The sequence below is a fragment of the Beta vulgaris genome, chromosome 8 (genome assembly GCF_026745355.1).
Source record: "Beta vulgaris subsp. vulgaris cultivar EL10 chromosome 8, EL10.2, whole genome shotgun sequence".
NCBI lineage: Eukaryota > Viridiplantae > Streptophyta > Magnoliopsida > Caryophyllales > Amaranthaceae > Beta > Beta vulgaris.
In genome coordinates, this window is record NC_079209.1 from 41,898,372 (window position 1) to 41,913,899 (window position 15,528).

General features: G+C 31.1%; 1 protein-coding gene across 1 annotated transcript; it reads left to right on the forward strand.

Moving 5' to 3' along the window:
- Nucleotides 1-11,907: 11,907 nt before the first annotated feature.
- On the forward strand, nt 11,908-13,971 carry LOC104901584 (non-specific lipid transfer protein GPI-anchored 11). The gene is made up of 3 exons (XM_010689176.4): nt 11,908-12,324; nt 12,408-12,440; nt 13,506-13,971. Exons 1-3 carry the CDS (start codon nt 12,003-12,005, stop codon nt 13,697-13,699), a joined length of 549 nt encoding a protein of 182 aa, XP_010687478.2. The 5' UTR covers nt 11,908-12,002; the 3' UTR covers nt 13,700-13,971.
- Nucleotides 13,972-15,528: the final 1,557 nt, after the last annotated feature.

Genomic DNA, 15,528 nt, shown 5'->3' on the forward strand with positions numbered 1-15,528 from the left:
AGGTCCAGATATATGTTAAAGTTCCAGAAAATGGAGAGTAAATAATTTTTTTTCCTTATCTAACTTCTAATTATGATTTCACTACAAATACACCTCTATTTTTTCTTATCATGACCCACCATTAATTGTGAATGGTTCTTGAGAATAGTGATTTTTAAGTAAATTTTTGTAAATATTTTTGTATGTATTGACGTTCTAGGTTATTAGTTTTAGTTTGTATGTTAATTTTAAGTTTTAATAAAGTTTTCTGATTATTTGAGTGATTTGCGTGGTTTTTATAATGTGATTTTATCAATTACTCCCTCCGTTTCCTAAAGATCTTCCCACTTACTGTTCCTACAGATACCAAGGAAAATCAAGTTGTGTGGGGCATGGTGTGAGTAAAGTAGGAGAGAGAAAGGGGTTAAGATAAATAAACAAATATAAAGGGGTTAAAGTAGGAGAGAGAAAGGGACTAAAATTGAATTAATAATGTAATGGTGGACCATATGATAGTGACATGAGAGGATAAATAGGAAAATTTATTTTGCCAAATAAGGAATAAAGCAAAAGAGGTAAGATCTTTTGGAAACACCCTTAAACGGAAAGAGGGAAGATCTTTAGGAAACGGAGGGAGTATATGAGTGATTTGTAAAGTTTCTTCTTTTAAGTGAATTGTGAGTGAGTGTTGTAAATTAGTTTTCGGTAGATTTCTTTGAGTGTCGATTTTGATTTTGACATTGCTTTTGTAATTTAGAAAGGGAAGGGGGCAAAATAGGCATTTCAAAAGAGGACACCGCTGCTCTCCCCTTTCCTTATATAATAGAGATAATCTAATTTCTTTACTTTTACTTAATTACGATCCTTAAACCAGATTCACAACTTAAATCAGATTAATAACTTAAACTAATTATACAACTTAATTAGTTATTACTTTACTCAAATTACAAATTAATTACTTACAACTCAAATCAATTATACAAACAGAATATATAATATTAAACTAATATAATATTATGTTATAAATATAAGGTTTTATACCACTGACTTTCGCCGGCAACCGAACTCTGGCGACCAACTTCCGGCAACGACGCACACCACCACACTTGCGCACCACTTCCGCGCGCACAACCAGGTTCGTCGCACAAATCGCTCGCACCACTAGCCTCGCGCAACCAGATTTGTCGCACAAACGAATTCGCACGACAACCTTGTCGCACCAACCGAATTCGCACAAGCCTCGGAACGCTGCTCGCACCACCACCTCGCTGGTTCGCACAACAACCCATACACCACATTCGCACCATCCCTCTCGCAACTCGCACAACCTTCGCACCACGCTTCGCACCCTCGAACACACCACACACGAACTCGACTTCCTTGTTTGTACAGCCTCAAACTCCCTCGCTCACACCTTCGAATCGTCGGACAATCTCCAGCAACGCACACAGTCCGCCTCTTTGTCGCTCGCACAACGTACCCTCAAACTTCCTCGTTCGCACCTTCGACCAGCCCTCATCGCTCGTCATAGTAGCGACTGCTCGAGTTTCGCACACCCACGCACAGAGGACGGTGAAGAAGAAAGAGAGAGAAGGAAGAATTAGAGGGAGCGAATGAGAGAGAAACGGTCGAGAGAAAGAGAGATTGAGAGCGAGAAGAGAGAGAATGGAAGTGATGGCTGAGAAGGAGAGAGAACTTAGGGTTTCTGATGTTTTTGCTGATTTTTTTATTCTATTTCTCTCTATTTATAGTGTGGCATAATTAGGTCTAGTAGGATTTGGTTTGATCTTTTATAATTCCAAAATTAATTAAACCGAACTATATTATTATTATTCTATTATTATATTTTTGTAAATAATACTAAAATACCTTTTAATTATATTCTTTATATTTTCTTAATTATAAAGAATGAACTCCAAAAATACGGAGTATTACAATTGGACTTAGAATGAAGTAGACTTGGACTGGGCTTGACATAGACAAGGTTTCACACATAGATGCAAATGGGCCTAGATTTTGACATGGGCTAGACTTATATTGGCCTAAGATTGACTCTAATGCCAATGAATGTATGGACTCAAATTAGACGAACCTAATATGAATGCAAAATGGACTCTAATGCATATGGGCCTAAAATGAATGCAAGTGAATTGGACTAATTGGATTGATATGTATTGGATTGAAGGTGTTTAGACTGGGCTTATAATTTTCGAAATTCATTTTTGAAAGGAACCCCTTGTTTTATCTTTTGTTAAGAAAAGATGATGGATTAATTTTGAAAATATAGTTTTTTATTGAAATGTTGTGGTATGATGATGATTGGTAAATATTTCCGAAAAAGGTAGTATAGAAGAAGGTGTAGGATTGATTTTGAAAAATGTAAGTTTTTGAAAATTGATGAATATGGTAAGGTAAGATTGACAAAGATAGCAGGGATGAAACGGGAAGAGGTAGACATGCATGACACTCTTAACCCTACCATGACCACTTTTCTAGATGCACTTTTTAGGACAAACTCGACCTTGCATGAAAGGACTATTTTTTTTCTTTAATTAGGTGAGACTTTTAAATGACCATATATTTTCCGCAAATGCAGACAGTTTAACATAGGACTAAACGTAGGATAGTCCATTACGACGACTAAATTAGCGAAAAGAGTGTGGCGCACATACTGCGTGCCGCACAACATTGTTGCACGCGGGAGTCAAAATCACAGTTTATGCCTTAATGGTATAATTCAGGTTGATTCAAGCCCAATCATTTAGGGTCGAGTCAAAGTCAAATCCATCTGATGGAAGTCGGTGCCGTATTGCTTCCGGTGAACTTTGGGTTGCTGTTTTCGAGTCTAATTTAGGTATCAGATCGATTCACTTTTACTAGGTGTAGTTTTTTTTTGGTGAGTAGAATTCCCTTGCAAGAAAAGGGGAAATTAGGGATCCTTCTTACAAGGGGTGAGAGTCGAACCCCTGTCATAGGGGTGAAAGGAGGGTCTTACAACCACTAGGCCAACCTTGATCCTCTTACCAGATCTAGTTATACCCAAAAGGTTTGCTTGACAACGTACAACTTTAAGCATTGATGTTTTAATTTTTTTTTATACGAGTAAACCTTATAAAAAGTTTGTATTATGAAATTATATAACGAGATCAATTAAACAAGATCTCATATGATTTTTTTTCGTTATGTATAAATAATTAAACAAAATCAAAATAAATTTTGTAGATAATATCAAAAATCAATACAATACAATTAAAACGATTAGAGGTTATAAACGAATAAATGGACAATAATCAATAAGTTATGAATTTGTACAGTGCCTATATCACAAACTAGTTAAAATTTAAACAAAGGGAGAGAGTAAAACAGACACGTTTCATCATTATTGCCAAATTGACTACCTTAGTGTAATAATTCCGCCAAATAGGTCACACTTGGAAACGTTAGAAAGCGAATCAAGCCATATGTATGCTTTTAGCCTTTACACACAAGAACGTCTCTAACTTGGATAAAAGAACTTGCCAAATTTTAAATAAATATTTGAATTTTTTCCTTGAATAATGCAAAAGTGGATTTTAATTCTCAAAATATGCCAAAAAAAAAATTCTCTGCGTACCGTCCACGTAAGACGGCACGCGAGAAATTGATTTTTTTTTTTTGTTTTTGCCCACGAAAACCGCTACTCACAGTATAAACCGCTACTCTGAGTAGTGGTTAACCTGGACAAAATGTTGCAAGCACATATCAAACTCTGGAGTTGGGGATTTCTTCAGTAAACCGCTACTTGAAATAGCAGTTTACACAACACACAAAAAAATTCAAGTAGTGGTTTTACTTCAGTTGAAAAAAAAAATTCTCGCATGCCGTCCTACGTGGACGATAAAAAATTCATAAATATTTTGATTCGAGTCCCAGGTGAGTAGGCATGACAAATGGGCGGGGCGGATGCGGATACCCCTAAATCCACATCCACCTCCACCTAAAATTTTCATACCCGCCACCTGCCCGCCAACCATGGCGGGTACAAGTTTCCATATCCACCTCCGCCCACGTGGGTATAAGGTTATATCCACACCCGCTCCACCACCCAAATGGATATCCATTACCCACTTTATACCCGCCCATCACCCAGGTGGATTTTCCACCCGCCCACCTGATTTATTTTTTATATATAACCTATTTTAGAAATTAATTATTAGAAATACCCATTTCAAAGAGAAAAAAAGTACACATTCTTTGTCATACATAAAGTGCAGTAGTTCAACCTCAAGAACAGTTGGAAATTATTCCAAATGACTTATTGGGCTTAGTATTCATATTTCTTAATTTTATTTTTACAATTTTTTAGATTATGAACATAATTCTTTATTTTATAAAGGGTAAATTAGTAAATATTATACGGGGCGGATGGATATGGGGAGGGGCGGGCGGATATCGGGCGGATGTGACCTCATATCCACCACCTACCCACTACCCATGGCGGATTTGACTTTTTGTATCCATACCCACCCATCACCCACCAAAGTCATATCCATACCCGCCCCAACTGGGGAGGATGCGGTGCAAAACCCGTTAAATTATACCCACCTACCATCCCTACAGGTGAGTGAGTGGTGACACAGAAAATGCCATTCCTTGGGTAGGTCCATTACTCGTTCATATTTCAATGAGAACTCACGAGTTCAATTTATCGCAATTATTCGAGCAGCCGCATGCTTAGCTGGGCCGTAAATGACGGCGTTAAACAAACTTTTCTGTTCAAAGAATAATTTTTAAAATTGTTACAAGTCTTGTAAGAAGAATTGGTAAAGTTTGGAATGGATCTCGCAATCATAACCATTAGGTTCTGATATTAAAGATTTAAGCATAATTAGAGGAACTTTTGAGATAGGAATTTTCATTATATTTTCAGTCGCAAAGGCTATTGTTGCACTATAGAGTATGAGATTCCAGTTCAATAAGGTAGGCAATGAGGTCATCATACACGGGCTTGGGTCTAACCTTAAAATTTTGTCCGACGGGTTTAATATACATAGTCCAAGCCCTCCATGACCCGCCCTAATAAACGAGCGGGCCTAACAGGCCTATTAATACCTTTATTTTTTTTCAAATAAGTCTAGCTAATTTCCTGTAATATATATAGATTAAAACATAATTTTGGATGAAATAGAAAAAAAAGTTGATAATCACAATGTAAGATAAAGAGAAAGTTAAAATTTTCGAAAAAAATATATTAGAGGACGACAAATTAGGTTGTAAAGGTAAAAATCAAGATAATTATGTGTTACCAAAGCTATATTAGTGCAAATAAACTATATATTCCAAAAGAGAAATCAACACTAAATTAGTAAGATTAAAATATTAAATTTCATAGAAAATAGATATTATGATAAACGGGTCAGGCGGGCTATTACACATACTTTCATTTTTAATAACGTATTGTCTATCTGATTAACCATAAAAGTATCCGCAAATTTGAGAATGTCGTATTTGAGAATGACATGAAGCTCGAATTTATGAAGAGAACTGATTTTTTTTTTGTTTGGAGATTGTGTTTGTAATTGTGTGTGTATTATGGAAATTTTTTTTTTTTTTTTTTGACGATATGGAAACATTATTTTGAGTTTGAATTTAGTTGTCCATGTAATGAAAATGTCGTGTATTTTTTTTTGTTATTGTTTGCGGTATTAATGTTTGATAAGTTATTCCCCTCAAAAAAAAAATGTTTGATAAGTTATTAATTATAAATCTTTCGATTGAATCTTTTTTATTGGCAATTTATGTGATTGACCTTTCATATGAGTTGATTGAGTTTAATAGATATTTGATATTTTTGGCAAGTTTATCATTGAATTGGTTTCGATTAACCGTTAGAATTTGTGTGTGAAAATTTGAAATTTAATATTTATGTTGTGGAGGGACAATTAAGTAAATTTCAAAAGGGACACTATTGCTCCCCTTGGCGTATATAATAGAGATAGATGAGTTTATTTGCACCAATTTTCCGTTTAAGTTTACATATATCATGCTAATAAAGATTATGCATTGTTTAACATGAAAGTTTTTTTTTTGCTCACTTTTAATGAATAGTAGTAATCTAAATACTAAAATTATTTTTGATAATGAATAGTAACATTTGGAGGAGTTTAGATTAAAAGAAAAAATGTTGAACGTTACAGTAAAATGATTGTTTGGTAAATAAAATTTTGATAATCTTTTGATAATCTTTTAATCAAGTCAAACAATCAAATACTAATCAATGATTTTATCAAATACTTCTATGATAAATCTCTATTATATAAGGGAAGGGGGAGTAATGGTGTCCTCTTTTGAAATGTCTATTTTGCCCCCCTTCCCTTTCTAAATTACAAATAAAAGAAATGACAAAATCAAAATCGATACTCAAAGAAAACTAACGAAAATTAATTTGCAACACTCACTCACAAATCACTTAAAAGAAGAAACTTTACAAATCACTCATACAATTGAGAAAATCACATTATAAAAATCACGCAAATCACTCAAATAATCAAGAAACTTTATTAAAACTTAAAACTAACATATAAACTAAAACTAATAACCTAGAACATCAATACATACAAAAACATTTACAAAAATTTGCTTACAAATCACTATTCTCAAGAACCATTCACAATTACATTTATACTCATAAAAGTTACCTATAAATACAAATCTGAGAAAAAAATGCTTACAAATCACTATTCTCAAGAATCATTCACAATTACATACTCACAAAAGTTACCTATAAACACAAATATGAGAAAAACATAAGATTTTGACGGCGATATCACACATTCATCCATCGGCAATTCGCAAACTTCCAAAAAGGTACATAATTTTTTTAACCTTCAAAATTATTTCACATTAGTAAAATAAACAATAGCAACTTAGTCGACTGTTATGTAGTTAAAAAAATGGAGATGATAGTAATGAGTTCAAAAGGGCTTTTATACAATCAGGCTTAAATTAATTCATTTTCATATAAAATAAATTTAGTTTTCTTAAAAAATGCCAATATTAAAATTTTTGCCTAAAACTTTTGCAAAAAAATCCATGTTCAGAAATAAATTTTGAAAAACAAAACAATATCAAACTTTTTGCGAATAACTTTTGCAAAAATCCATATTCAGGAAAAAAAAACTACATTAATTTGCGAAAAGTAACGATTTTTGTTTTTCTAAATAAAATTACAATATCAAATTGTGTATGAAAAATTTAAAATTTCATTTCAAATATAATTGAAGCTCAAAGTGTTAAAATTTAGAAAAGGACAAAATTTAAAATGATGAAATTTTAAATATCAATGTGTGAAAACAAATTTAGAAGTTAGACAAGGAAAAAAAACTGAAATGAGTTTATACTTTTCGGTTATAATTTTGGGATCATGAATCAAATTTTACCCTTGCTAATGCCCAAAAAAGATAGAATTTATTTTTTTCTAAAATGAGGCACGCATCATGTGAGTAAATTGCTAGTATCCAATAGCAAAAGATTAGGGGTCGAATTAGCCAAGTAAAAAAAAAAAAAGTGAACAACCAATCACTAAAGCCCCTCGAAAATATGATAAACAAAGTTTTCCTATTTTTTAGGAAATAAAGAAAGGATAGTAACTACCTTTCCATATTTCAAATGTGAAATCATTTTCTCACATGATCTCCTCCAGTGATCCTATTCCTACATCAATCCTCATTTTCGCTAAAAAACGATCATAATCTAAACTCCTCCAAATGGAAAAACATACACCTTTCCGTGTATTACAGTTTCAACAGTCTAGTCAAATTCAACGCCACGATTTCTCAACACCAATTTGACCACCATCTCTTCCTCTTCACGTGTCGCACCCTAATTCGCCTCCACCAAACCCTTTCCACACACATACTCCCTCCGTCCCATAATATAGTGCCTATTTCATTTTTGATGGGTCAAACTTTAAAATCTTTGACCAAATATTCTCATTTGTATATATAAAAAACAATATTCATGTGGGATCTTGTTAGATTCGTCTCAATGTGTAGTTTAATAATATCAACTTTTTATATTTTTTATTGATACGGAATTGAAGATATTAAAGGTCAAAGTTACGTCTTGAAGACCGTGTAAAAAAGAAACAAGCACTATATTATGGGACGAAGGGAGTAATAAAAAGCTTCCTAGGTGGTTTGAATTCACAATATTGCCGCATCTTAGCTTATTTTCAGTTCAGTTCAGTTTATTTTAACTCCAATCAGTTTAGTTCAGTTCAAGTCAACTTCAATCAATTCAGTTCAGTTCAGTTCAACTTCAATCAATTCAGTTCAGTTCAGCTCCATTTTTTTATAACCATTTTGTTAAATATTATTATTATGTTGGTATAATTTATTTTACTAATTACTCTTATTATTATTATTATTAGTATTGTTATTATTATTATTATTTAAATATATATCATTACTATTAAGTATTATTATTATATTATTGTTGTTGTTGTTTCTATATATTATTTTGTTTATTTTAGCTTTACTCATTGTTATTACTATTATTCTTAGGAGGAACATGGTTTAGGTCAAATCACAAATAAACTCACTTTTTTTAGCCCATAAACCAATCAAATCGCGTCAAGACAGTTTATGATGTAATTTTCGCGGTCCAACCCAATCATTATTTTTATTACTAAATATTTTTGTATTATTAAATCTAATTATTAAAATAGTAATATTAATTTACTTCTTAGATATTATTGTTATTATATATCATCATTAAGTATTAATATATTAATACAAATAATATAAAATAATAATTATTAATTATCATTATTATCATTAATTATTATTATTAATTTATGATTATTAATATTATTTATTTATAACTATCATTTAAAAATATCCAAAATACTATAATTATTATTATTCATTATTACTACTTATCATTATAATTATCATTTAATATTCATATTATTATTGTTTAAAATATTATTTATATATTTATTACATTCAGTTTAATTCAATTTAATTTAATTCAATTCAAGTCAAGTCAATTCAATTCGATTCAATTCAATTCAATTCAGTTCAGTTCAGTTCAATTCAATTCAGTTCAGCTCCAATAAGTTCAGTTCAGTTCAGCTCCAATAAGTTCAGTTCAGTTCAGCTGTTTTATGCCGAACTGAACAGGCCCTAAGGCCCTGTTCTCTTCGACATAAAACAGCTGAACTGAACTGATCTGAACAGTACTGATCTGAATTGAACTAAACTGAACTGAACTGAAATGAATAGTGATATATGAGAGTAAAAGTAGGGCCTGTTCTCTTCGGCATAAAACAACTGAACTGAACTGAACTTATTGGAGTTGAACTGAACTGAACTAAACTGAACTTATTGGAGCTGAACTGAACTGAACTGAATTGAATTGAATAAAATTGAATGTTATAAATATATAAATAATATTTGAAACAATAATAATATGAATATTAAATAATAATTATAATGATAAGTAATAATAATGAATAATAATAATAATAATAATAGCATTTTGGATATTTTTAAATGATAGTTATAAATAAATAATATTAAAAATCATAAATTAATAATAATAATAATTAATGATAATAATGATAATTAATAATAATTATTTTATATTATTTGTATTAATATATTAATACTTGATGATGATATATAATAACAATAATATCTAAGAAGTAAATTAAAATTACTATTTTAATAATTAGATTTAATAATATAAAAATATTTAGTAATAAAAATAATGATTGGGTTGGACCGCGAAAATTAAATCATAAAACGTCTTGACGCGATTTGATTGGTTTATGGGCTAAAAAAAGTGGGTTTATTTGTGCTTTGACCTAAACCATGTTCCTCCTAATAATAATAGTAATAATAATGAGTAAAGGTATAATAAACAAAATAATATATAAAAACAACAACAACAACAACAACAACAACAACAACAACAACAACAACAACAACAACAACAACAACAACAATAATAATAATAATAATAATAATAATAATAATAATAATAATAATAATAATAATAATAATACTTAATAGTAATGATATATATTTAAATAATAATAATGATAATAATACTAATACTAATAATAATAATAATAATAATAATAATAATAATAATAATAATAATAATAATAATAATAATAATAATAATAATAAGAGTAATTAGTAAAATATATTATACCAACATAATAATAATATTTAGCAAAATGATTATAAAAGAATGGAGTTGAATTGCACTGAACTGAACTTATTAGAGTTGAACTGAATTGAACTGAACTGAACTTATTAGAGCTGAACTGAACTAAACTGAACTGAAAATAAGCTGGGGAGAACAGGCCCGTATTGTCAAGAGCTGAACTGAAAATAAGCTGGGGAGAACAGGCCCGTATTGTCAAGAGCTGAACTGAACTGAACTGATATGAACTGAACTGAACTGAAAATAAGCTGGGGAGAACAGGCCTTAAGTTGGAATGAACTGAAATGAAGAAAGAAATTAAATTAGGAATAAGTCTAAAAAATATGGTTTGAATATTATTATGTATCCGAACAAACTTTATTATACAAAAATTGACCATATTACTAAAAAAAATCAACAACATATAATAACTGACGATATCAAACAAATAATGATTCGTCAAATGAAATCTGACAACATTTTATGATTTTCAATGCATAATAAATTATTGTACATGAAATGCATTTAATTTTTTTTATAAAAGAACCTTCCTTTTCCATCCAAAACTATTGTGTAGGTTCGAGCGTTGTCCAGGATATTACTTTTTTTTTTCACAATAATTGATAGGTATTTTTTCCACTAATGTAAAAATTTATATTTTTAAAATCTAACCTTTAATTTACTTTACGGTTGCAATGAATATATAACATTACGTGGATTTATGAAGCACTGAAAAAAATTAATTGAGATGATAAGGACAAAATTCTCTTTGCAAGAGGTCGCATGTTCCGTTACTTTGATATGAACTTTTTTTTTTAATATTTCCTCCTTTTCAGTTTAAGTACAACAAAAAAATGTTTTATATCTAACAAATAATACTTTTTTATTACATTTAAAACGAAATAGAGGAAATATATTACCCTCTCCGTCCCATAATATAGTGCTTACATTCATTTTTTGTGTCCCAAAATGTTGTGCCTATTTCTTTTTTGTCAATTTATTTGGACTAAATTATCCTTAATTTCTACACAAACTTTCCAAAATACTCCTACTTTTCTCTCAAAATATGTGACCCCATTTATTGCTTTACCCAATTCCAAGGAACATTTATTGCCTTTTGATTTTATTTAAAGGAAAAAGAAAATAAATAATTAGTTTCAATACAAAAGTATCAAAAAAGCACTTTATTAAATATATTTTTTGGAAATCCTACCACTTATTTTATTTTTCTTAATTTCCGTGAAAAATGAGAAATAAACACTATCTTATAGGACGGAAGGAGTATGTAGATATAAATATAGATATAGATATACTTCCTCCGTTTCTTAATAAGTGCAACATAGAGAAAGTGGGGGAATACCAATGAATGTAGAGAGAGAAAGTTGGGACCACAATAAAGTAGAGTAATTCAAGTGATGAAACAAAAAAGTTGTGGTCCCCTCTTGCTTTTTGGTGGCATATTTGTAATAATATTGAACTTTTTTTACCATTTTGAGCTTGGTTGCACTTATTGTGACTATTCCAAATAAGAGAAATGTTGCACTTATTAAGAAACGGAGGTAGTATTTGTTTTATGAAAGAACCCTCCTTTTCCATTCAAAATTCCAATAACCCCTTATGCCTCTCATCATCATCCACCATAAAGTAGCATTTTTCCATCATCCCAATTCCCCCACGATGATCGCCACGTGTCCTTCCTTTTCCTCCCTCCTATTTCTACCCCTCTCTTCTTACTCCCACTCCCACTCCCACTCACACTCACATTCTTACTCGCCACCTTTTCTTCACTCTCTTACTTTCTCTCTCCTCAAACAAAAAAAACAGCGATGAATTCAACGGTGGCACTCCTACTGGTATTTATAGCCGTTGCATCAGCGGCGTTAACAGAAGCAAAAGATTCTCCGGCACCAGTGGACTGCACGACAGTGGTACTAAGCATGTCGGATTGTTTGTCGTACGTTACTAACGGTTCTACCGTACAAAAACCAGAAGGAAACTGTTGTTCTGGCTTGAAGTCTGTTCTTAAAACTAATGCTGAATGTCTTTGTGAAGCTTTTAAAAGTAGTAGCCAATTCGGAATCGTTTTGGATGTTTCTAAAGCTCTTGCTCTTCCTGATGCTTGCCATGTTCATGCTTCCAAATGCGGCTGTTAGTCTTTTTTTTTTCTTTTCCCTTTTTAAATCATTTTACATAAAGTGTTATATTCAATTTTTTTTTTCTTTTTTTTGCAGTGTCTCTTTCTCCAACAGGTGCTCCTTCTCCAGGTATCCTTTTCCATCAATTTGATTAATCCTTTATATTTGTTTTTTTTTTTTTATGATTTGTATTTTTTCCGTTTTATAAACATGCAAATCTGAATAAAAACTTAATAATAGATTTAAGAGTTATTTTTGTTTGAAGTATCTGATTATTTTTCTTTTACAATTGTAGGAATGATTTGCATCTGAAAAGGATTAAGTTTGTGGGAATATTTTTTTTTTTGTTTTGTTTTGTTTTTTAAATAAATTAATAGAAGTATCACATATGAAAAATGAAAAAGAGTTTTTTTTGGATTAAATTATTAAAGCATGTTTGTGGGTTTTTTGTGCTATAATTTGTTGTTTTCTGCTTTTAGTTGTGGGAACTGTTTTCTTAAAAGAAATTAAAAAAGATGAAAAGGGGTTTTGGTTTGAAATATTAGCATTTTTTCGGAATCTTTGTTTTACAATTGGTTCTTTACTCCTGTTTTTGGGGTTTCAGTTAAAATTAGTTTTAATCAGTAAAAATAAGGGAAAAGCAGCTTTAAACAGTAAAATTCTTAAGAGAAAACATAGAGATTCATAAAAGATTACTGTTAAGGGCTAGTTTGGTTAATGTTAGGAAGTATAACTTTCCATGAGTTTGCATTGCCCATGAAATTTTATTTCCTAGGAAGTATATTTTTTTGTTTGGTTGAACATAGGAAATTCTATTCCATGAGAATTTCCACTTACTAAGGGGGATTAGGTAAGTTATTTCCTCCATTAACAAGACATGTATGGAATTATAATTTCCCGAAGGGTTAACCAAACAAACTCTTAATCTGTAAAATTCGAGTGAAGTGAACAAGGCCTTACGGGAATCAATGTTGTGAGTTGAACAACAGAACAATTCCTTGCCTTAGTTTATGATAACATATACGCGATACGCCTCTATATAACCACTAATTCGGATCCGTTAGCCGGTTCACCATGCGTTGTGTTGTTTATGTAAATCAAGTTTGAAGGGTGACATCTTTATGCCATGATTGCTTGATCTAAAGTTAATGTTCCTTCTGATAACTTGTTTTTGTTCTTGTTACTCCTATGCAGCTGGTGTAGTTGTTGCTCCTGCAGGTGCTCCAACTGGTGCACCAATCGCCAACGCTCCGTCAATGGGTGCCGGAAGCAATGTAGTGTCACCTGCGTTGTCTCCAACAGGAAACACTGGTTCCGCCTCGGCCATTGGTTTTTCAGCGAAGCTAGTCGTTGCGGGTTTAGCGGCAGCATTATTCTCTAGTTTTTGAGGTCGAAGAGAGTTTATCTTGCATAGTGTTATTAGCATATTTGGTTTTGAAGGCACTGTGTTTTGCCATATGGTTTGATTTCTTTACCAACATTTTTTTGACCTTCTGGGTGGAATTGGTTGTGTGGAGGGTGGTGTTTATGTTCTCATGTGAGACGTTTGTTTAGGTCCTTACTGATATCAAGACCACTGTTTTACTAGCTGATATTAGTAGTATTGTTAGTGTTATTATTATCATTATTGGTATTAATTTTGTGTTTGATTGTTCTTGAATTTTCTTGCTGGGAGAGAGAAATTAGTTGGATCGGGAGATGGTCCAACTACACATGATGATAAGGGAAAAAACATCATCATGTGAAAGTAAGCATGAGGAACTGTGTTAGCCATGATGTCTGATACTAAATTAGCAGTTGGCCTCCTGAAAGCAGTGTTGGATGTAGATCTCAACCTCCAACATTGCATCATAGTACTTACTAGATACTTTCTTTTAGACTTGAATTCCTAAGGAAATCATCATGATTTTAGAGAGAATAATAACCACCAGATTATCTATTTAGAATAAGGTTACTGTTTCCCAGTTAATACCATTAACTCATTAAGGACTTCTCTAAAGCATACACCTCTTAACTTTTCACAAGAAAAGAGGATTTAGAAAGAGAGAAGCTGTCATATTATGTTAACTTTTCACAACAATAGAGTATCCGCGAATTTGAGAATGTCGTATTTCCCTCCTCTAATGGCTAGCCAAGGCCTAAGAGGGCTCAAATAAGGCTACAAAATCACCTCATGATCTTGCCCATAATAGAAGATATATTAAGCATCTAATATACTTAATTGATCATTACCATTTTGGAAATAGAGTAAGGGTGCGTTCTGTTCAACTTAAAAAATTAAGTTTCAGGTCTAATAAGTTCAGATAAGTTGCAATAAGGTCTAATAAGGGCAATAAGTTTCAATAAGGTCAAATAAGTTCCAATCAGGTGCAATGAGTTCCAATCAGGTGCAATAAGTTTCAATCAAGTGCAATAAGTTCCAATCAGGTCTAATAAGGTCCAATAAGGTCCAAATAGTCAATGTTTAATAAACATTTGTATTATTGTCCATTATTTTGTTCATAATTTCATATCACTATTAGCTGATTATGTTATTATTAGAATTTTAATTAAAGTACCACAATGATTATACAGTATTATACTTGTATTAGTGTCTATTATTTTATTATTTATTTGTATTATGTCTATTATTTATTATTCATATTACTATTAGTTGATTATGTTATTATTAGAATTTTTTATTAAAGTACCACAATGTATAGTATTATACTTGTATTATTGTTTATTATTTGATTATTCATATTACTATTAGGTGATTATATTATTATTAAATAATATTATAATCATGGTCAAATAATTAAGATTATGATTGGTGACTTTGTGTTTGTGTCTCTAATGGAGTATTAGAGAAAAGCAAAAAAAAAAAAAAAGAAAAAACAGAAGGAAGAAAGGAGAAGAAAGGAGAAGAATGGAGAAGAAATGAATGAAGCAATGTTGCAAAGCTACAGTGATTTTGAGCATTTGTTTTCTCTTTCTTTTTGTTTTCTTTTTATCTTCTAGTACATTCACATAAATGAAAGGAGAAGAAAGGAGAAGAAATGAAGGAAGGAGTTAATGCTATCTACTTACCTTCACATAAATGAAAGTGAAGTGAGAATTTTTTATATGTGCCAATTTTAATTTGTTAGCAATAAATGTTAATTAATTTTTGATTTTCTACTAGTGTTTTATAAAATCAAAACAAGATTATTAGATATATTAGTGGTGAAAGTTATGT

Excerpts from the sequence above, each read along its gene's own strand:
- LOC104901584 (XM_010689176.4), top strand. The coding sequence starts at position 12,003 with ATGAATTCAACGGTGGCACTCCTACTGGTATTTATAGCCGTTGCATCA. Across the intron at positions 12,325-12,407 it reads TCATGCTTCCAAATGCGGCT|TGTCTCTTTCTCCAACAGGT; the intron begins GTTAGTCTTTTT and ends TTTTTTTTGCAG. Across the intron at positions 12,441-13,505 it reads AACAGGTGCTCCTTCTCCAG|CTGGTGTAGTTGTTGCTCCT; the intron begins GTATCCTTTTCC and ends ACTCCTATGCAG.